Source organism: Geotrypetes seraphini, chromosome 1 (assembly GCF_902459505.1).
Source record: "Geotrypetes seraphini chromosome 1, aGeoSer1.1, whole genome shotgun sequence".
Taxonomy (NCBI): domain Eukaryota; kingdom Metazoa; phylum Chordata; class Amphibia; order Gymnophiona; family Dermophiidae; genus Geotrypetes; species Geotrypetes seraphini.
Genome location: NC_047084.1, coordinates 351,137,449 through 351,158,319, shown reverse-complemented (window position 1 = coordinate 351,158,319; position 20,871 = coordinate 351,137,449). Strand labels below are relative to the sequence as shown.

General features: G+C 44.9%; 1 protein-coding gene across 1 annotated transcript in view; it reads left to right on the top strand.

The window, feature by feature from the left end:
* Nucleotides 1–5,914: 5,914 nt before the first annotated feature.
* The window catches only part of MRPS18C (mitochondrial ribosomal protein S18C), a 29,773-nt gene continuing 14,816 nt past the window's right edge, over nt 5,915–20,871 (top strand). Inside the window, exons 1-2 of the mRNA XM_033960492.1 lie at nt 5,915–6,051; nt 15,503–15,642. Coding sequence (XP_033816383.1) covers nt 5,915–6,051; nt 15,503–15,642 — 277 coding nt within the window. The remainder of the gene's footprint in view (nt 6,052–15,502; nt 15,643–20,871) is intronic.

The window sequence follows — 20,871 nt, the reverse complement described above, 5'->3', positions numbered from 1 at the left end:
TGGATAGGAGAGGGACTGGGGGTAGAGGGAGATTTTTTAAATTACATCAAAAATAAAAAGGGAGGAAAGAGGGGAAGGAAAATACACCTACTTTGCACGTTCCCTGTCCCTAAACATGATCTGTGCCCAACACCTTATCTCTGTAACCTGTCCCTCACTTCTCTACTCATTTCTACAGCACTACTAGACCTACCCAAGTGCATAACATGACCATTTATTTTTTCTTCAAAACAGGACAGGACATCCTGGAACCCGTTAAATACTGTATAGTGCGAAATATAGACAGCAAATATAAATTCTCAAAACTGACACATTTTGGTCACTAAACTGAAAATAAAAGCATTTTTCCTACCTTTGTTGTCTGGTGGTTTCATGAGCTCTGGTTGCACTTCCTTCCGACAGTGCATCCTTTCTTTCTTTCTTTCATTTTTTTCTCTTTCTGTCTTTCTTTCTCTCCGCTGCTTTATCCAAGCCACTGCCGCAACAACAACAGGCCAGGTGCGTGCAATGACTGCACAAGCCTTCCCCCCCCCCCCCCCCCCCGATGTCAATTCTGACATCGGAGAGGAACTTCCGGGCCAGCCAGGCAGCGATTGGCTGGCCCGGAACTTCCTCTCTGAAATCAGAATTGTCATGGGGGGGGGGGGGAGGCTTGTGCAGTCGCTGCTGCACGCACCTGATTTGTTGCCGCGTCAGCATTGGGAAAGCAGGGAGAAATCCTGGGCTCCGCGATCGCCTGTCCCATTGTCCCCACGCACAGCTTTGGGATGCCGAAATGTCCCGTTTTCAGAAAAAGCGTCCCGAAGCTGTGAGTGTGGACAACAGAACAGGTGATCTAAAAATGGTATGGTCCCGTTCAAAACGGGACGTATGGTCACATTATGTATGCATTAGGTTAAAACAATTTATTGATGCAAACAGCCTTAGATATAACATCAGGGCACCCCAAGGTACATACTACAACAATAATGCATCAAATATAATAATATAATAAGTATATACAAATAAAACATAACAGCAAACTAACTCTCCCCCCTTCTATACTACATAAAGAGAGCAAGGGAGATAAGGCATCTCCAGGCCCTTGACTCTTATGAACCTAGAGAAAGACATTCAACCCCCCTCCCCACCAAACCCCTTTTATTCTATTCTTAACTATATGTTCAAACCATTCAATACCCCCACCTCCCCTCCCTAAGCCCCCCTTTCACTTACCCTCCCTATGGTACTCTCTACCCCACCTCATCAGGACACACCATTACAATATCAGTTTGATTAAATGAGAGCCCCATTAGGACACCCATCTTAAGACCACACTACGGCCTTTAGGATGTAAAGCCTGCAGATATGGATCCCAGATTTTTATAAACAACATATTAAGCTTCCTAGCCCCTCCAGCATCTCTCGCCTCCCAGATGGCCAACTGATGTTACTGGTTCCGCCAATGCCAAAACTTCGGAGGGTCAGGGATCGTCCAATATTGAAGAATATATTTTTTGGCCAGTAGACTCATCTTCTTACACAACGTCCTATGCCCCCTAGGCAAATAACCAAATGCCTCTGGTAAATTCAAAACAAAATGGGTCGGAGAACAGCGCACAGATCTTCCAATTATTTCTGACATATAAGATATTATTCATTTCCAAAAAAGCACAGTTACTTACCGTAACAGTTGTTATCCAGGGACAGCAGGCAGATATTCCCACACATGGGTGACGTCACCGACGGAGCCCCGCAGCGGACAGCCTCGAAAGCAAACTTGCTTGAAGATCTCGATCTTTCGAGGACTGCATCGCGCATGTCTTCCCGCCCGAACTAGGGGGTGCATCTCCTGAGAGGATCCTCAGTTCAGATACCTAGCCAAGAAGCCAACCAGGGGAGGTGGGAGGGTTGTGGGAATATCTGCCTGCTGTCCCTGGATAACAACTGTTACGGTAAGTAACTGTGCTTTATCCCAGGACAAGCAGGCAGCATATTCCCACACATGGGTGACCTCCAAGCTAAGTAAAAAGGGATGGAGGGAGTTGGCAATTTACGAAAAAAGATTTTGCAAAACAGATTGGCCAAAATGGCCATCCCTCCTGGATAAGGTATCCAGACAATAATGAGAGGTGAAAGTATGAACCGAGGACCAAGTGGCAGCCTTGCAGATTTCCTCAATAGGAGTTGATCGGAGGAAAGCTACAGATGCCGCCATAGCTCTAACTTTGTGGCCCGTCACTCGACCTTGCAGAGGAAAACCAGCCTGAGCGTAGCAGAAAGAAATGCAAGCAGCCATCCAATTGGAGATTGTGCGTTTTGATATAGGACATCCCAACTTGTTCGGATCAAAAGAGATGAAAAGTTGAGGAGATGTTCTGTGAAGCTGAGTGCGTTGGAGGTAAAAAGCCAAAGTACGTTTACAGTCCAAAGTATGAAGAGCCGCCACTCCTGGATGAGAATGAGGCTTTGGAAAAAATACAGGAAGAACAATAGACTGATTGATGTGAAATTCTGAAACAACTTTAGGTAAGAATTTAGGATGAGTACTTAGGACCACCTTATCATGGTGAAAAACTGTGAAAGGTGGATCTGCAACCAAAGCTTGTAACTCACTGACTCGTCGAGCAGATGTGAGGGCGATCAGGAACACAGCTTTCCAAGTGAGATACTTGAGGTGAGCTTTGTCAAGCGGTTCAAAAGGAGGTTTCATAAGTTGAGCTAAAACAACATTGAGATCCCAAACCACAGGAGGTGGTTTAAGCGGTGGATGGAGATTTAGAAGTCCTTTCATAAAGCGAGAGACCATAGGATGTGCAGAAAGAGGTTTTCCATCCAGAGGCTGATGAAAAGCAGCTATAGCACTAAGATGGACTCGAATAGATGTAGTTTGAAGTCCAGATTGGGACAAAGGAAACAAGTAGTCCAAAACTGATGATAAAGAGGACGAAATAGGTTGCAAGTGACGCGTGGAACACCAAGTAGAAAATCTTGTCCACTTCTGGTCATTACATTGTCTAGTCGACAGCTTTCTGGAAGCAAGTAAGATATCTTGAACAGACTGAGAAAATTGAGGAAAGTCTGTTATGCAGAAAGGTACCAAGCTGTTAAGTGTAGAGACTTCAGATTGGGATGAAGCAAAGATCCTTGACTCTGCGTGAGTATAGAAGGAAAGATTGGCAGAAGTAGAGGCTCCCTGGTGCTGAGTTGAAGTAGTAGGGAGAACCAAGGTTGCCTGGGCCACCGAGGAGCTATCAGAATCATGGTGGCATGTTCTGACTTCAGTTTGACTAGAGTCTTGAGAATCAGAGGAAATGGAGGAAAGGCATAAAGGAACTGATTCCTCCAATCCAGTAGAAACGCATCTGCTTCGAGACGTTGAGGAGTGTAAATGCGGGAGCAAAATTGAGGCAGCTTGAAGTTGAGAGGTGATGCAAACAGATCTATCTGCGGAGTTCCCCAACGAGCAAAGATTTGGTGAAGAGTAGGAGAATTGAGCGTCCATTCGTGAGGTTGTAGAAGACGACTCAATTTGTCCGCCAAACAATTGTGTTGACCCTGAATGTAAACAGCCCTGAGGTAGAGGTTGTGAAGAATTGCCCAATGACACAATTTCAGAGCTTCTTGACATAGGGAATGAGATCCCGTCCCTCCTTGTTTGTTGACATAATACATGGCTACTTGGTTGTCGGTACGAACAAGAATCACCATGTCGTGAAGGAGATGTTGAAAAGCTTTGAGAGCATAGAATATCGCTCTGAGTTCCAACAGATTGATATGACACTGACGGTCTGCTTGAGTCCATAGACCCTGAGTGCGAAGACCGTCCACATGAGCTCCCCATGCGTACGTTGACGAGTCGGTCGTGAGGACTTTCTGATGAGGAAGAGGGTGGAACAGCAAGCCTCTTGAAAGATTGAAAGAGAGCATCCACCAACGGAGAGACTTCCGCAATGAAGGAGTTATGGAAATCAGTCGAGTTGGTGGATCCACGGATTGCTGCCATTGGGATGCCAGTGTCCATTGAGGAATACGAAGGTGAAGTCTGGCAAAAGGAGTCACATGAACTGTAGAGGACATGTGACCGAGCAGAATCATCATCTTTCGTGCTGGAACAGTTGAAAGTTGGAAGACTTGTTGAGAAATCTGAAGAAGGGCAGCCTGACGTGGTTGTGGAAGGTAGGCTCTCAGATTGATAGTGTCCAGAGTTGCTCCTATGAACTGGAGAGACTGAGAGGAAGTCAACTGAGATTTGGGAAAGTTGATGTGAAATCCCAAACTTTGTAGAAAAAGAATAGTCTGTTGGGTCGCTGCAATAACCCCTGAAAAAGAGGGAGCTTTGATGAGCTAGTCGTCGAGGTATGGAAATACTTGGAGACCCTGGTTGCGAAGAGCTGCAGCCACCACCACGAGACATTTTGTGAAAACTCTGGGAGAAGAAGCCAACCCGAAGGGGAGAACTCGGTACTGCAGATGAAGGCTTCCTACTTGAAATCTGAGGTACTTGCGAAATGCTGGATGAATAGGGATATGAGTATACGCCTCTTTGAGATCGAGGAACACATCCAATCCCCTTGATCCATTAAGGAATATAAAGTTGGCAGAGTGAGCATTCGAAATTTCTCTTTGACTAGATATTTGTTGAGAGCTCTGAGATCCAGGATCGGTCGTAAATCCCTCGTCTTTTTGGGAACTAGAAAATAACGGGAGTAGAATCCCAAGTTCCTTTGTGGAAGAGGAACTTCCTCCACAGCTCGCAGGCGAAGCAGAGCCTGAGCTTCTTGAAGAAGAAGGGGAAGGTGCGACTGATCGGAAGGACACTCTCTTGGATGGCGATCTGGAGGCATTTGCAGCAACCGAAGAGAGTATCCCTCTCGTAGGATGGAAAGCACCCAGAGATCTGATGTAATGAGCTCCCACTGGTGATAAAATGTGGACAGACGACCCCCTATGGGGAGGGGAGAATTTGGAAATAGAGAAATTGGAATGCTCAGGCTGAGACTGTCAAAAAGACTGAGCTGGTTTGGTGGCAGCAGGAGTCTGAGATTTTTGCTGACGTTGTTGACGACGAGGAGGAGGCCTGGAAAAAGCAGGAGTCGTTTTCTGAGGATAACGACGTGGAGTCTGTTTAAAACCTCTAGTTGGTGCAGATTTGGGTTTTGGTCGAATGAGGGAAGCAAAAGAGCGTTCATGTTCTGAGAGACGCTTGGTAGCTGCTTCAATAGAGTCATCGAACAATTCGTTACCCTGACAAGGTAGATTCGCCAATTGATCTTGAAGATTGGGATCCATGTCAACAATACGTAACCATGCTAAACGACGCATGGCTACTGCAAAGGCAGATACTCGAGAGGAGAGTTCAAAAGCATCATATGAGGCTTGTAACATGAAGAGTCGCAATTGAGAGAGAGTCTTGAGGATGAGTTTGAATTCTGAAAGACGAGTTGTGGAAATATCCGGGTAAAAGGATGGTAAAATCTTCAGAAAATGGTTAAAGTAAGAAGTGAAAATGTAGCTATAATTAAGAACTCTATTTGCCATCATAGAGTTCTGGTATAAACGGCGACCAAACTTATCCATGGTACGACCTTCTCTGCCTGGAGGAATTAAAGCGTAGATTTTAGAAGGATGTGCTTTCTTTAAAGATGATTCCACTACAAGGGATTGATGAGAAAGTTGAGATTTTTCATAACCCTTACATGGAACTGTTCTATAGTGAGATTCCAATTTAGAAGGAATGGCAGTGATGGAATAAGGAGTCTCCATGTTACGAGCAAATGTTTGTTTGAGAACAGGAGTCATGGGTAAACGTAGTGACTCTTTAGGTGGATGAGGAAGCTCCATATCTGCCAAATATTCAGGAGTATATTTGGAATCAGAATGAAGATCTAGTTTGAGAGCTTGTCCCATATCAAAAATAAATTTGGCAAATGAAATGGATTTGGAATCAGATGCTTCCTCAGGAGACACACTGCGAGATCTAGGGAGTGCTGAGTATGAAGGAGAAGCCTCTCTGGAATATGGTGACAGTGGTTCCGATTCAAGGCGTAGAATCACTGAAGAAGCTGCACTGTGAGGTGGAGTAAGAGAATGTTTTCTCTTAAGGCTCCTGGATGGAGAAGTACCAGGTGTACGTGGTACTGAATGAGTCGAGGTCTGAGGCGAAATGTCTCGACGAGCTGGTTTCGATGGATGAGTCTTCGGTTGAGAAGGACTTCGAGTCGATGCTCGATGGTGTCGAGATCTGTGCTTCGACTTCGAAGAAAGGGGAAGAGAAGTCTCGGTGTCCAAAGCTGAAGACTCTCTCCGAAGCTTAGAAGCACTATGTCTCGAAGGCTTCGATCGGTGCTTCGAAGGAGGTGAGTCCGGAGAAGAATCAGATGAAGGTATTCTCTTCGGTGTCCGGGATCGGCCTCGAGATACTGGATGCTCCGGTTGAGTGACAGGCTGATCCACCCGAGGCAAGGTCGAGGACGGGACCAATTGAGCCACTAAAGAGGAAATCTGAGTGGTCAGTATAGATTTTAGCATGTCTTCCAGCATCGGCACCGAGACAAAAGGTTCTGATCTCGTAGGTGCAGCAGTACGCTCCGAAGAGGGCGACCTCGAAGGTGAGTATTCCCTTGTCTTGGAGGTACGCTTGGAAGATGGACGTGCAGAGGACTCTGGTGGCTTCTTGGGTACGGTACCTGAAAGAGAACCTGGAGACTTACCCCCCATGGCAGATTTCATCGAGGACACCATCTTCGAGGGAACCGAAGCAGGCAAAGTCGAGGCCTTCGAGACCGAAGCACCAGCCGGAACTTGGGTCGAAGCCTTCGAGACCGTGGTCGTCGATGATGTCGGAGTCGAAGCCTTCGATACCGGGGCAGCCGCCGAGGTCGAAGTCGAATCCGAGGGATGCTCCATGTCTCCGAAGATTTGAAAAAATTGGGTGCACCTGCGTCGAAAAGCCTGTGGAGTGAGAGTGAAGCAACGATGGCAATCTTCAGGTGAATGGGAAGGACCCAGGCACTGAAGGCAGCGACAGTGGGGATCGGTGACCGAAATCACACGATTACACTGACGACAACGTTTAAACCCGGTGAGAAGCCGGGACATAGAAAAAATAAAGTCTGTGTCGAACGGAAGGAGCAATTGGGCCTAGGCCCAAGGCTCACCGGCCGGACAAATATAAAAGAGAAACAAAAATTCAATTTTATTTTTTTTTTAGTTGTGAAAAAGGAGAAATAAATTAAAGCACAGCGACCGAACTTTGTGAAAAAAAAGAAACAGCCGCGGTGAAGAGAAGGCAAAAGTGCTGCAGAGCTAAAGAAAAACGTGTCTTCTTGTCTCCGCGGAATTAAACGAACTGAGGATCCTCTCAGGAGATGCGCCCCCTAGTTCGGGCGGGAAGGTACGCGCGCATGCGCGGTGCAGTCCTCGAAAGATCGAGATCTTCAAGCAAGTTTGCTTTCGAGGCTGTCTGCTGCAGGGCTCCGTTGGTGACCTCACCCATGTGTGGGAATATGCTGCCTGCTTGTCCTGGGATAATACTGGATAATGGGACAAAACCAAAATGCATGTCCCAAAGTGTGAGCCCCCATCCCACATTTATGACACAGTGGTGTAGGAAGACCTCCACTATAAAACAACTGTGTACAAGTGTAATAGGCATGTAAGGTCACCCTATAATAAGTTTCTCTTAGCCAAGCACACGGGGTCACCCCAGGTGTTGCCCTTAAAGTACTGGCTACATCCCAATGTCCCAAATTAAGCTGTAATTCTCTCTCCCATTTATCCCAAATTTTCTGATAGTCCTTTTCTGGTTGTAATTTTTGCAAACTAGCATGAATGCTAGACACGGAAAGAGACACCCCCTCTTCCCGAGTAAACAATTCTCGCAGTCTAGCCCCCTAATGCAAACTCAATTGTGCTCTGTCGAGGGATCCCACATATTGTTCCACTTGAAAACACGCAAACTGCGCTCCCCCGGTCTCCCCCACCTTAGCCAACAATTCTGCACGAGTCAGCAGTTCCCCTTCATCCCCCAATATATGTTCTAAATTTGAAACTCCTCTCATTTCCCATAACCGATATTCTCTAGAATCCTGTCCTGGAGGAAAGGCCGGATTACCCCGCAAAGGCAAGAAATCAGTAACAGTCGGATTCCCACCCAAGACATGCACAAGCCAACGCCATGCCGCCTGTAATGTATTAAATAATACACTTGGATGAATAAAAGAGGGCAATGCCCTCTGGGAACTATGTAGTAACGCAAATACATCATAAGGAGCAAAATATTCCCGTTCCATCTGAAGAGGGGTGTAAATGCTAGTCATATTCACCCAATCTCCCAAATGGCGAAGTAAACATGCATAGTTATAGATCCTCATATCCGGTAATCCTACCCTCCCCATTCCAATTCCCCAGCAATTGTGTCAACTTTAGTTTAGGTTTCTTGGCCACCCAACAGAAACGAGTAATTTTTTAAATAAAAGATGCATAAATCCTTCTTCAGCAAACATAACGGAAAAGTCTGCAACACATACAACCATTTTGGAAAGATAAACAGCTTAACCAAGCAGATACGTCCCATCAGAGAAAGGGATAATTTCCGCCACCAGCAAGATCTCTATCTTTTGTAGAAGTTTATCCACATTAAAGCGATATAATTGGGACGTCGACATAGTCATCACTGTCCCCAAGTACACAAACTGTCCTTGCGTCCATGTCAATGGAAACTCCGTCCCCCATAAGGCCTGAACCGCCACAAAGGATGCCAATGCCTCCGATTTATCTAAATTTAAGCGAATACCTGCATAGTCACCTTATTCTTTAATCAATTCCAATAAGATCGTTAAGGAATGCAAAGGATCCGCAAGGTGTACTAAAATATCATCTGCAAAGGCTGATAACTTAAAAATAGTATCTCCAATGTCAATCCCTCATATATATTCCAAATGAGGGGATCCAGAGTAAGCACAAATAATAACGGAGATAAGGGACATCCCTGTCTCATCCCTCTGTAAAATGGAAACTTATCTAATTTAAAATCCTTCAACACCAATTTAGCTTGTGGAAAAGCATACAATGTTTGCAACGCCGATACAAAAAAAGCATCAAAACCATATGCTGTTAATGTATCAAAAAGAAAATCCCACCTTACTTTATCAAATGCCTTTTCAGCATCAAAGCTAACCAGTACAGAATGAAAATTGTGCCTCGCCCGTTGTTCCAAAGACAATATAAATTTTCCTACATTTTTAGCTATTGTCCGTCCCTTCACAAATCCTACCTGAGCATCAAGAATAAGGGAAGGTAGCACAGTGGCCATCCTATTTGCCATAATCTTTGCTAACATTTTAACCTCCATATTCAATAAAGAAATAGGACGATATGATCCCGCCTTTTCGGGGTCTAAATAAAGACAATACCAGAATTCTAGCCCTGTTCGTACCTATTGATAAAGCCTCTGCACCAACCATGATGTTAAACATTCTAGCGAGCAGTTGAATAATCTCTTCACTTAAGAGTTTATAAAATTCAATGCGCATACCATCCTCACCTGATGCCTTCAACAGAGGACGGATTAGCGGTATATAAGAAATAAAATTACATTACATTACATTACTATTCCCAATTGCCCAACACACTTCCTCCGGTGAAATTGGCGCATTCAAACGCTCCCTATCTTTCTCAGAGATACAGGGCAATTCTATCCCATCCAAATATGGACCTACCATCACTCCCCTCTCTGAGGGGGGGAGCATAGAGAGTCTTAAAATAGCGAAAAAAAATATCTCCGATCTCCGGGTCTGTTATAACCCTCTTCCCTTGCTCATTTATCAGGGCCTGAATCCTACAGGGACCAATTCTAGATGAAACTAATCGAGCCAATAGTTTCCCCTCCTTATTCCCATGTCTATAAAGCTGATACTTATAATATACTAGGGATTTGTGCGCCCGCTGATGTAAAAGGAAATTAAGTTACTTGATATTCCATCAACTCCTGTCTATGCCTGGAGTCACCAGATTGGCCATATTTCCTTCTGGTCCTTACAATGTCCTTCTCCAAATGCAAAATTTCCCTATCCCGAGCTTTTTTAACATGACTACTATAACTTATAGTGTCCCCCCTCAACACTGCCTTCGCCGCTTCCCAAAATAAAATAGGATCCCCTTCCGCATGAGCATTATGCCGTTTGTAATCTTTCCACATACCCAAAAGCCGTTCCCTATAATTTGAGTCCCTATACAATGCTAGTGGAAACACCCATCGCCACATCCCCTGAGACCCCCTTCCTTCCTGCCACTTCACTTGTACCCATGCATGTTCTGAAATTGTGTAGGGACCTATATCCGCCCGCACCAACTTCCGAAATACCGGTTCCGTCACCCAAATAAAGTCTTTTCGAGATTGCGTTCCATGTGCTCGGGACATATGGGTATAATCCCTCTCATTACCATGAAGTACCCTCCATGAGTCTATTAATTCCAAATTATCACTAAAGTTTTGTAGCTCCCTCTCCCCTGCTCAATGCAGAGCACCTCCCTATCCCGTTCAATCCATACTAGAATCTCGAACAGCGTTAAAATCTCCCCCAACAATTAGGGAGACCTGAGCGAAAGGTAATAACAAGCGGGTCAATTTGGCATAAAATGCCGGGTCACTTTCATTAGGAGCATAGACACAGCAAAATACAAAGTCCCGCTGCGCTATCACCCCTCGACAGAGCACATATCTTCCCTCTTCATCCTTAGTCAAAATTTGTAGATTGTCCAGAAGACCCTTGCGAAACAGAATTGCTACTCCCTTATGTTTTCCTTGTGCGGAAGCCGCCACACATTCCCCCACCCACCATTGCTTCAATTTCATATGTTCGAGATCAGACAAATGAGTCTCTTGGAGAAAGGCCATATCCACCTTATGACGCTGTAATTGTTGCAAAATTTTGTAACGTTTAATTGGAGAATTGATCTCCCCCACATTCCAAATTACAAAATTAACCATAATCCACTTCCATTAACCATTCCATATACTCCACCATCAGTACCCGTGTAACCTGGCCACCCCAGCCCCTGACCAGGCCCCACTAGAACATCAGCTGACCAACCAATACCAAAACTATTATGTATGCATTATAAGTAGGTACTTTCTCTGTCTCTACTGGGCTTACAATCTGTTTTTGTACCTGGGGCAATCGAGGGTTAAGTGACTTGCTCAGGGTCACAAGGAGCTGCCTTGGGTATTGAACCCAGTTCCCTAAAATTCTGCTGCACTGTTTGATCTAAATAACTACATGAACAGGCTACATATCCCCTCAGTTCTTATCTCTATATCCAGAAGAGGCCAAGGAAAAAACTACCACACACGAAAATGTAGTCTAAACATTCAAGGCCTTGGGAGTGTTTTGGTATCCTACTAACTAACTTGTAGGACAACCAAAAGTCTCATCCAATTACAAGTGATTAGCCATTTTATTTGGATTATGGCATTATCAATTCATTATTAAACATACATAGTTGGTACATTTTCCAATTAGATTACAATTGCTTCACTAGAATCCAATTACAAACTGCATACTTCAATATTCTATTGGTTCTATTCAAGTCACATGGTTTCTGGCTCATCATACTTCATTAGTAATTTTCCTTAGCAACAATAATGACTTAAATTATCACCTGCTATTGAATCACAAGACATTCCAACAAACCTATGCAATACTGGGGATCTCAAGGTAAACAGCTAAGTTTTGCTTTCCAAGTATTTGCCAAGGGAACAGTGCGAAATATGTTAGTTCTTATAAAGTGAAAAATATTATTAGGTCAGAGTGACCCCTAGTCTGTCTTCTGTTATTCATAAGCAGTGGCGTACCTAGCATGTGTGACATCCGGGGCCCATCATTTTTTTGACACCCCCCCGCATCTGTATGACAAACATGATTTTTAGTAACAATCCACACATCACAAAAGAGTGTACCTAGGAAAAGGCAGCATCTTACATACTGCAGTGAGCAGTACATCAATACACCCATTGTAAAACTAAACAAGCCAGACTAGTACAGATCAATCCTACACAGTCAATCCTAACAGAAAACCATGTCTTTTCGAACACAAAACACAGAAAACACCTTCATCTAGTATGGAATATGTAATCACAAACTAACCGCTCCCCCTTTTACAAAACTGTAGTGTGGTTTTTAGCCACGGTGGTAACAGCTCAGACACTCATAGAATTCTGAGCATCAGAGCTGTTATCACCACGGCCAACGCTAAAAAATGCTGTACAGTTTTGTAAAAGGGGAGATAAAATAGAAATACTGTACATAGACAAAGGTTAAACTGAAGCACCAAGAAGCTGGACTCTGCATACAATGCAACACCACAGAAACAGTGATGCATCTCCCCTAAAACAAACAAAATAAATAAATAGAATATTTTTCTACCTTGTCTTCTCTGGTTTCTGCTTTCCTCATCTTCTTGTCACTCTCTTCCTTTCATCCACTGTCTACCCTCTCTCTGCCCCTTCTATATGGCATCTTCTCTCTTTCTATTCCCCTTCCAGAAACTTTATGCCTCCCCTTCCATCTCTCCCTTCACCCCATTGGTCTGGCATCCATCTTCTTCCCTTCCCTCCTCCAATGGTCTGGCATCTCTCTCCTTTTCTTCTTCCCTCTCCCACACCCCCGTGGTCTAGCATTTCACTCTCTCCTCTCCCTTCCCACTTCCATCAGCATCTGCCCCCTTTCTTTCCCTCCAACCCACTTCCATGCAGTATCCTTCCCCCTTATGTCTCTTTCCCTGCACACCAATTCCATCAGCATCTGCCCCCTTTCTCACCTTCCACCACCCTTCCATACCACACTGACCCCCTTTCTTGCCCTTCACCACCTTTCCATACCACCCTGACCCCTTTTCTTTACCCTTCACCACCCTTCCATACCAACCTGATGCCCTTTCTCTCCCTCCACCACCCTGACCCCCTTCACCACCCTTCCATACCACCCTGACCCCCTTTTTCTCCTTCCACCACCCTGCTATGCTCCTTTCTCCATCCAAATCAGCAAGGTCCTGCGATGAGTGCTTCTGCTGCCTCTGCTCCGGAAGAGGTAAGTGATGTCTGAGGGGGTGGGCTGGCAGAAGCAGGGAGTTGAGGCAAGGTCCCGCGATGACTGCAGCTGCCGGTCCACCCCCTCCGACGTAACTTACCTCTTCTGGAGCAGAGGTGGTAGACGCAGTCATTGCGGGACCTTCCTGCACTTCAGCTCGTCTGCTGACTCTGCTCTGGAATAAGTACAGCAGCCGCACTGAGGTGCTATTTAGAGCTGGCACTCGGGGCAGTCCGTAACCCCCCCTACCCCCGCCCTTGGTACGCTATTGTTCATAAGTTGTTTATGACTTTTAGCTACAATCAACTGTTATGTTATGACTGTCACACATTTACTTTGTCCTTTATCAGATATTTTCTCTGTAATGCTGTGTTTATACTATGCTTCTATCATTCAGCTTCATTTTTTAAATATATACAGTATACATATTTGTGTCTTTCAAGTTCCCAGGCAAGGGGCGTCTCATACATATATGATTATGGGCCCCCCTTATTCCTGCTTAATACAATTATCACCATCAGCTTCCCCCCCTTTGATTCAGGGAGGAATCACACATTCACCCCTACGTGTGTCAGTCCTATTAAAGAGGGGTACAGTACTCTGCATTATCAACCGTACAACATTTAACTACATTAGTATGGTTAAAATACCATGTTTCCCTGAAAATAAGCCCTAGCTGGATTTGGGGAATAGGTCCTAATATAAACCCTACCCCAAAAATAAGCTCTAGTTAAGATCCCTCCCTTCCATCCCTTTGTACACCAGAACACCACCTTACATACTTCCGAAGCCTCAAAACAGGTGACAGTGCTCTGAACAAGCTGCTTCGTGGCCTTCCCCTCTGAGGCCTTCCCTCTGCCGCGTCACTGAAGACGGGAATCCCCTGACGACGGCCCTTCTCCCCAAACTTAAAAAAACCCCAATAAATCTGCAGGAGGGATACCCCTCCCTCCTAGTGAGGATCGGCAGGAGGGATGCCCACTCCCTCCTGTTTCGGCCACCTGGACCCCCCACCACAACGTCCCCTGACCCACAGCTCATACTTTAGATGACCAGCAGGAGGGATGCCCACTCCCTCCTGCCAGCAGGCCCACCTCTTCAAAATGGCAAGCCTTCCCTTTCCTAGTGCATCTGGGATGTATTGGGAGGGACCTAAGACTCTGATTGGTTTAGGCACCTGGGCCAATCAGGGCCTTAGGCCCCTTCCTGGTGCATCCTATAGGAGGGGCGTTAGGCACCTGAACCAGTCAGTCTTATGCCCCTAGCTGGCCATTTTGAAGAGGCGGGCCTGCCAGCAGGAGGGAGTAGGCATCCCTCCTGCTGGTCATGTAAATAAGGTACAGGAGGGGGAAATTGGGGGTATATGGGGGGGGGGGGGTCCAGGTGGCCAAGGCAGGAGGAAGTGGGTATCCCTCCTGCCAATCCTCATGGGGGGGTCTGGGTTTGTTTGTTTTTTTTGGAAGGTGGGGGGTGGGGGATTCAGCATGACTTTTTCGGTTTATTTTTTAATGGGCACAGATGTGCATGTGTAACACACGCATAAAATCTGTGCCCATTATTTAACCCCCCTTCCCCCCCCCCCCAACTATTCTTCCTGCTTTGGGGCTTCCCCTGCTGCTCAGCTGTTGGTCTGCTCTGCACAAGTGTCAAGTTACGCTAATGGTGGCACAGGTGTCAAGTCACTGTCTCCAACAACTGATCCGATGGAATTACAGCAGACCACCGAAAAACTCATCCGCTTGTAAAATTGTTTTCAACATGATTTGCCATTTCAAATCGGACAATTTACAGGCATCACAGGGACCCACAGGATTTTAATAGCGATTTTTTTTTTTTTTTAAAGCATCCGGCTCGCTGTCTCTTCTATCTTACTGCACCGTATGCCTAGAAAAGACTACCCGACTCAGTAGCCAAGCTCTGTCTCTGGCAGAATTCAAATTTAGGCTAAAAGCCCACTTTTCTTGAGGCTGCTTTTAACACCTAACTCTCACTCACTGTACGATACTTCTCACAAACCGGAATAGACTGCGAACACTTGCGCACGCGCCTCCTGAGCGTGTCGGGAGTGCAGTTCGATGGTTGAAACTAGGCGGACTTCTCCGTCATTTCCGCTTGCGCAAGTTAGGGAGGACGGTGTGTGTGTTGCTTCGAACATGCAATCTGTCGCTGCACTTGGAGGATTGCTCCGTCGCGCGATGCAAATTCCACTGGTTGCACACCCGGGTAATTGGAATAGGGAGGGAAGCCGGTCTCGCATTCGAGTGCGTTAAGCGAACGATGAGGAAAAGGAAGTTAGACGGATTGTTCGTTTGGTGCCTTCCGGGAACTGGGAGCAAATTTTTGGGCACACAGGGTCTTTGACATCCCGGCTCGTGTCGTTTGCAGACGTGGAAGTTCCACGATGCAGATGGAGTCAACTTCTAAAAATCCAGAATAGGGCAGGAGTTTGTGGAATTTCTAGTCGTCTGCAGCATCGGGGAGCTAGCTTTCTGTGTCCTTGAACATAACTGCGAAGGAGCCCGAAACTGTACAGCTTTCACGGTTCTCTTAATATCCTTTAACACACTACTGGGTAATGCAAAATCAAATTAGTGTCCCAAAAATTGATCCACTCAACGCACAGCAAAAAAGGAACACACAGGACTCCTTTTATCAAGGTGCGCTATGGGGGGTTAGCGCGTCGGACATTTCATCACACGCTAACCCCCGGGCACACCAATGGAGGTGTTAGTGACTAGCGCGGCAGGATAAAAGGAGCCCACAGTCTGTCTCTACTAACTAAGGAGCTCAGAACCATTGGAGGTATAGAAATCACAAACAGGGACAAGCCCTCAATTGTGTTTCATTCATGTCTATCATTGCTCCTTCTAGAGTTAGTTAGAAGTTTTTCTTATGGTGTCTAAAAAGTGTACTTGACAAGTTCAAAAGTCCATTTGAAGGTGCTATAAATACTTCTTTTATATAAATAAATTAATGTATTACTTTTGTTTGAAAAAACTTTAATATGTATAGTGTTTAAAGTTGCAGGGAGAGGACTTTAAACACTATAGTATTAAAGTTTTTTTTCAAACAAAAGTAATACATTTTGGACTTTTGAACTTGTCAGGTACTCTTTTTAGACACCATAAGAAAAACTTCTAACTAACTCTAGAACAGGGGTAGGGAACTCCGGTCCCCGAGAGCCGTATTCCTGTCAGGTTTTCCCCAATAAATATGCATTGAAAGCAGTGCATGCAAATAGATCTCATGCATATTCATTGGGGAAATCCTGAAAACCTGACTGGAATACGGCTCTCGAGGACCGGAGTTCCCTACCCCTGCTCTAGAAGGAGCAATGATAGACATGAATGAAACACAATTGAGGGCTTGTCCCTTTTTGTGATTTCTATACCTCCAATGGTTCTGAGCTCCTTTGTTAGTTATTAGAGATAGACTATGTGTTCTTTTTTTGCTGTGCATTGAGTACCTTAATATCCTCAGCACTATCGTTCCCTGCTGGAGTCATACACTTTTGCGGGAGGTAAGCTACAGTAAAATATAGCATTTTACTACAGCTTAATTTACTGCAAGAGCCATTAATTGACTATATTGAGCTCTTTCATTGGACTGTTTTTAACATCCATATGTATGGTACATGAAAATAACCTGTAGTAAATTAGACCCTCACTGGACCTTCCTCCACAATCCTTGGGTATAGTGGTGCCAGACAAGAGCATTCCTTATTTGGCAGCTTGACTCTTACTGACAATAATCTAATACTAAGGCTAGGGTTCATCAGATCCTGGTGCAAGACAGAGCAGGAAAATTGGGGGGATTTGAGCCTGATCCCCATTCCTAGACTTGAAGATTTATTTATTTATTCATTCGATTTTCTATACCATTCTCCTTGGGGAGCTCAGAACGGTTTACATTTTCCCCTGTCCTAGCAGGCTCACAATCTATTTAATGTACCTGGGGCAATGGAAAGATTAAGTGACTTGCCTAGGGTCACAAGGAACAGCATGGGTTTGAACCCACAACCTCAGGGTGCTGAGGCTGTAGCTTTAACCTAGTGCCATATACTATGGAGGGGGGAGGGGGAATTTTACACATTAGCCTCATTAAATATGCCTCCCCCCAGCAGTTTTGAGCTTAAAGCTGGCATTATTATTATTATTATTATTATTTTTTTTCAAATAAAGCAGTTTGCAAAGTATTGAGCTACTTTATATGCATTTGCATCTCATATTGTCAAACTAATGTGTGATAAGATAAAGTAATGCATGATTTTGCCATTTAACAAGCAATACGGCACAGTAGTAACTACCACCCTTAGACTCAGAAGGAGCCTGATACTCTACCTTTCCCTACAGCTAGACAAACCGATATGCAAAGTCTCCAAGTAGTACACTGCCAGCTCACAGGTGTTTGACCTATTCATTAAATCTTCCACTAATGAATAATCCACAATATTTGCATCGCCACAGCTACTCCCGTTGGGGTCCAAATTCATAAGAGAGATGTTGTAGCCAGTACTGGTTTTAAAAGATTCCAAAGCAATGTGTATACCCTGGTTCTACCTGTTGAAATTAGTGCTGTAGGTTTCTTAGTGTGAATCTGGATGAGATTACAGAAATCCAAGAATGGCCCAAAAGTTTTCTCCTGGAATTTAGTATAATGGATGCTAGGTTATCAATGAGTTTAAAAATAATCTTTGCTTTTAGACTGTGAATGGGCTTTTGCATTAGATTATGTAACATAATACATAGAAATGTTCTGACTCTATCTTGTCTGTAAACATGTAGTCCAGATGCTTGGTTTGTGCTGTTCTACCAGTAGGTGGAGACTGAGAACTACTGAGCTGTGATGTCATCACTTAAAATGCTTGTACAACCTCCTAGCTGTTCAATATATCTCAGTCACTAAGAGATGGTTTGGTAGGAATTTTATTTCCATTTCCTTGGTTAGTCATTAAAACAGTCTTATCATTCCCTCTGTAATACCCCCGCCTGAGCACCATGTATTGATGTACCTTCTTGTCCAGTTTGTCTATCTTGACTAGATTGTAAGCTCTTTTGATCAGGGACTATGTTTTGATGTACAGCAACTGTGTATGTGTAGTAGCGTTATAGAAATGATTATTAGTAAAGTAATACCTGGGAATTCCAGGTCCCTCTCCCTTCTTGACCAACCCTTTTAGTAAGGGTTAGGTTTATGTTGTGTCTTGGACCTTTCCTGGGGTGGGAGAGACCCTGGAATGCCCAAACTGAAATGCTGCTCAATAAATACTTACAGTAACTAACAGTTGCCTGTAGCAGTGCTTCTCTGGTCTTATTTTCCCACTGTGGTTCACCTGGATCAATAGGCTGCTTTTAGTTTTGACTGCTTTGATTTACTCTACCAAACTAGCCTACATGAAAGGATACTGGTGTGTTTTTAGTTGGCAGTACCACAGGATAAAAACAGGCGCAGTTCCATTTGTGGGGTGCAAAGTTGACTGCCACAGTGACAGGAAGATACCAACAGTTTAAAGATAAAGCTGCAGTTTCCTTTTCTCTCATTGCTGAAGGAGCATCAAAGGGTTCCTCCAGCCGTGTGCAGCTGAAGTGATAACATGTAGGTGGAAACCCCATGGTGGTTACTGCCAGAGATCAGTCCCCTATCCCCCCAACTGGCATCAGCGGAGCCTATAATATTTGTCTATAATAAGTGCTAACATGGTCGTATTTTTTTTAGACCAAATATCAAGCGAACTGCTGAATTTTGTATTATTTGCAGTCTGTTAAGAATTTTTCTAAGAAATCCCAAATAAATTACAATACAATAGTCCAGGACGGACAGAACTGATGACTGAACCAATAGCCTAAATGACGCTAGATCAAAGTATTTCTTAATGGTACGCAGTTTCCAAAGTACAGAAAAACATTTCCTTATCATTAAATCAGTCTGATCATCTAAGGCAGGGGTGTCAAAGTCCCTCCTCGAGGGCCGTAATCCAGTCGGGTTTTCAGGATTTCCCCAATGAATATGCATTGAAAGCAGTGCATGCACATAGATCTCATGCATATTCATTGGGGAAATCCTGAAAACCCGACTGGATTCCGGCCCTCGAGGACCGACTTTGACACCTGTGATCTAAGGTAAGATGACAATCTAACATAACACCCAATATTTTGATAGTATTAAATATCGGGAAATTATGTCCATTAAGTTGAAGTACTGTTTCATTGATATTATCATTAGGACTTTCTAAGAAGAATTTCATTTTTTCGGGATTAAGTTTAAATTTGATGGTCCATTTCTCTATTTGTGTCAAAATTACTGAAATCTGATGTTTTATATCTGCAGTAAATGAAATCATTGGGATAAGAATAGTAATATCATCAGCATAGATGTAAAATTTAACATCTGTACCGTACTCTAAAAAGAGGACATGTCTGGGTAAATCTGAATGTAAGGTAACCCTAACAAATAGAAGAAAATATATATATATTTTTTATTTGATGCATAGTTAAGGTCTGGAATTCTTTCCAGAGTAAGTGGTAAAAGCAGCTAATGTTGATGGGTTTAAAAATGGGGTTGGACAAATTCCTGAAGAAAAATGCCACCGATTTATCCTTGTGATTTAGTAGCATGGAATCTTGCTACTTTTTGGGACTCTGCCAGGTACTTGTGACCTGGACTGGCCACTGTTAGAAACAGGATATTTGGCTGTTAGGCACTTACTTTATATAATACTAGTATTTTAGCCCGTTACATTAATGGGTGCTAGAATATATGTCTGTCTGTCTTTCTTTCTGTGTCTCTCTCCCTCCTGCTGTCTTTCTTTCTGCCTGTCTCTCTCCCTGGCCCCCTTTGTCTGTCTGTCTGTCTTTCCGTGTCTCTCTCTGCCCCTGTGCCTTTCTTCTTTTCTTTCTGTCTCCCTTCCTCTCGCTGTCTGGCTTTCTTTCTATCTATCTGTCTCTCTCCCCCCCACTTCCCTGTGCAGCAGCCACAGCAGCATTCCCTCCCCCTCCATGTCCCTGTGCAGCAGCATTCCCTCCCCCTCCACTACTTCCCTGTACAGCAGCATTTAGATCCCCCCCTTCCCTGTGCAGCAGCCACCTCAGCAGCAGCATTCCCTCCCACCCCACACCACTTCCCTGTGCAGCAGCAGCGTTTCCCTTAACCCCCCTTTCTCTTCCCTCGGTCTTGCCTGCTCCCTTAGTCCCTTGCCGCCCCCACTCTTCCCTTCCCACGGTCTGACAAACCTGCTAATTCCAGCAGCGTGTGCAGCACTCTACACATGCTGCTTCGGGGCCTTTTACTGCCCTGATTTACTCTGGCACGTCCCTGATGACATCATCAGAGACGCGGCAGAGCAAATCAGGGCAGTAAAAGGCCCCGAAGCAGCGTGTGTAGAGTGCTGCACACGCTGCTGGAATCAGCTGGTTTGGAGTCGGGACCGCGGCATCCCTTTGCGGCTGGAGTGTTTTGGGCTTCCCTTCCCGTGAGGTGTCGCCGCGGCTCCTCTCGATCCTGCCAGCGTCGGAAGCCTTCTCCGACACTGGTGTGGCTGGTGAGAGGAGCCGACACGGAGAACAGGGAGTCCAGCGGTGGCGTCCAGTCCTGCCGGCGAGTGGTAGGTGCTGGGAAGTAAGGCTGGGGACTCGCGCATGCGCACTCCGGCCACAGATCTACAGATCATGGAAGCACGCAGATAGGAGTGCGCATGCGCGAGGTAGGCTTTTATTATATAGGACTAGCCTATGTTCCTTTATAGCATGGGCACCTATTTGTAGTCACACAGTTGTGACATTTGTCAGCTATGGGTTTGCTAATG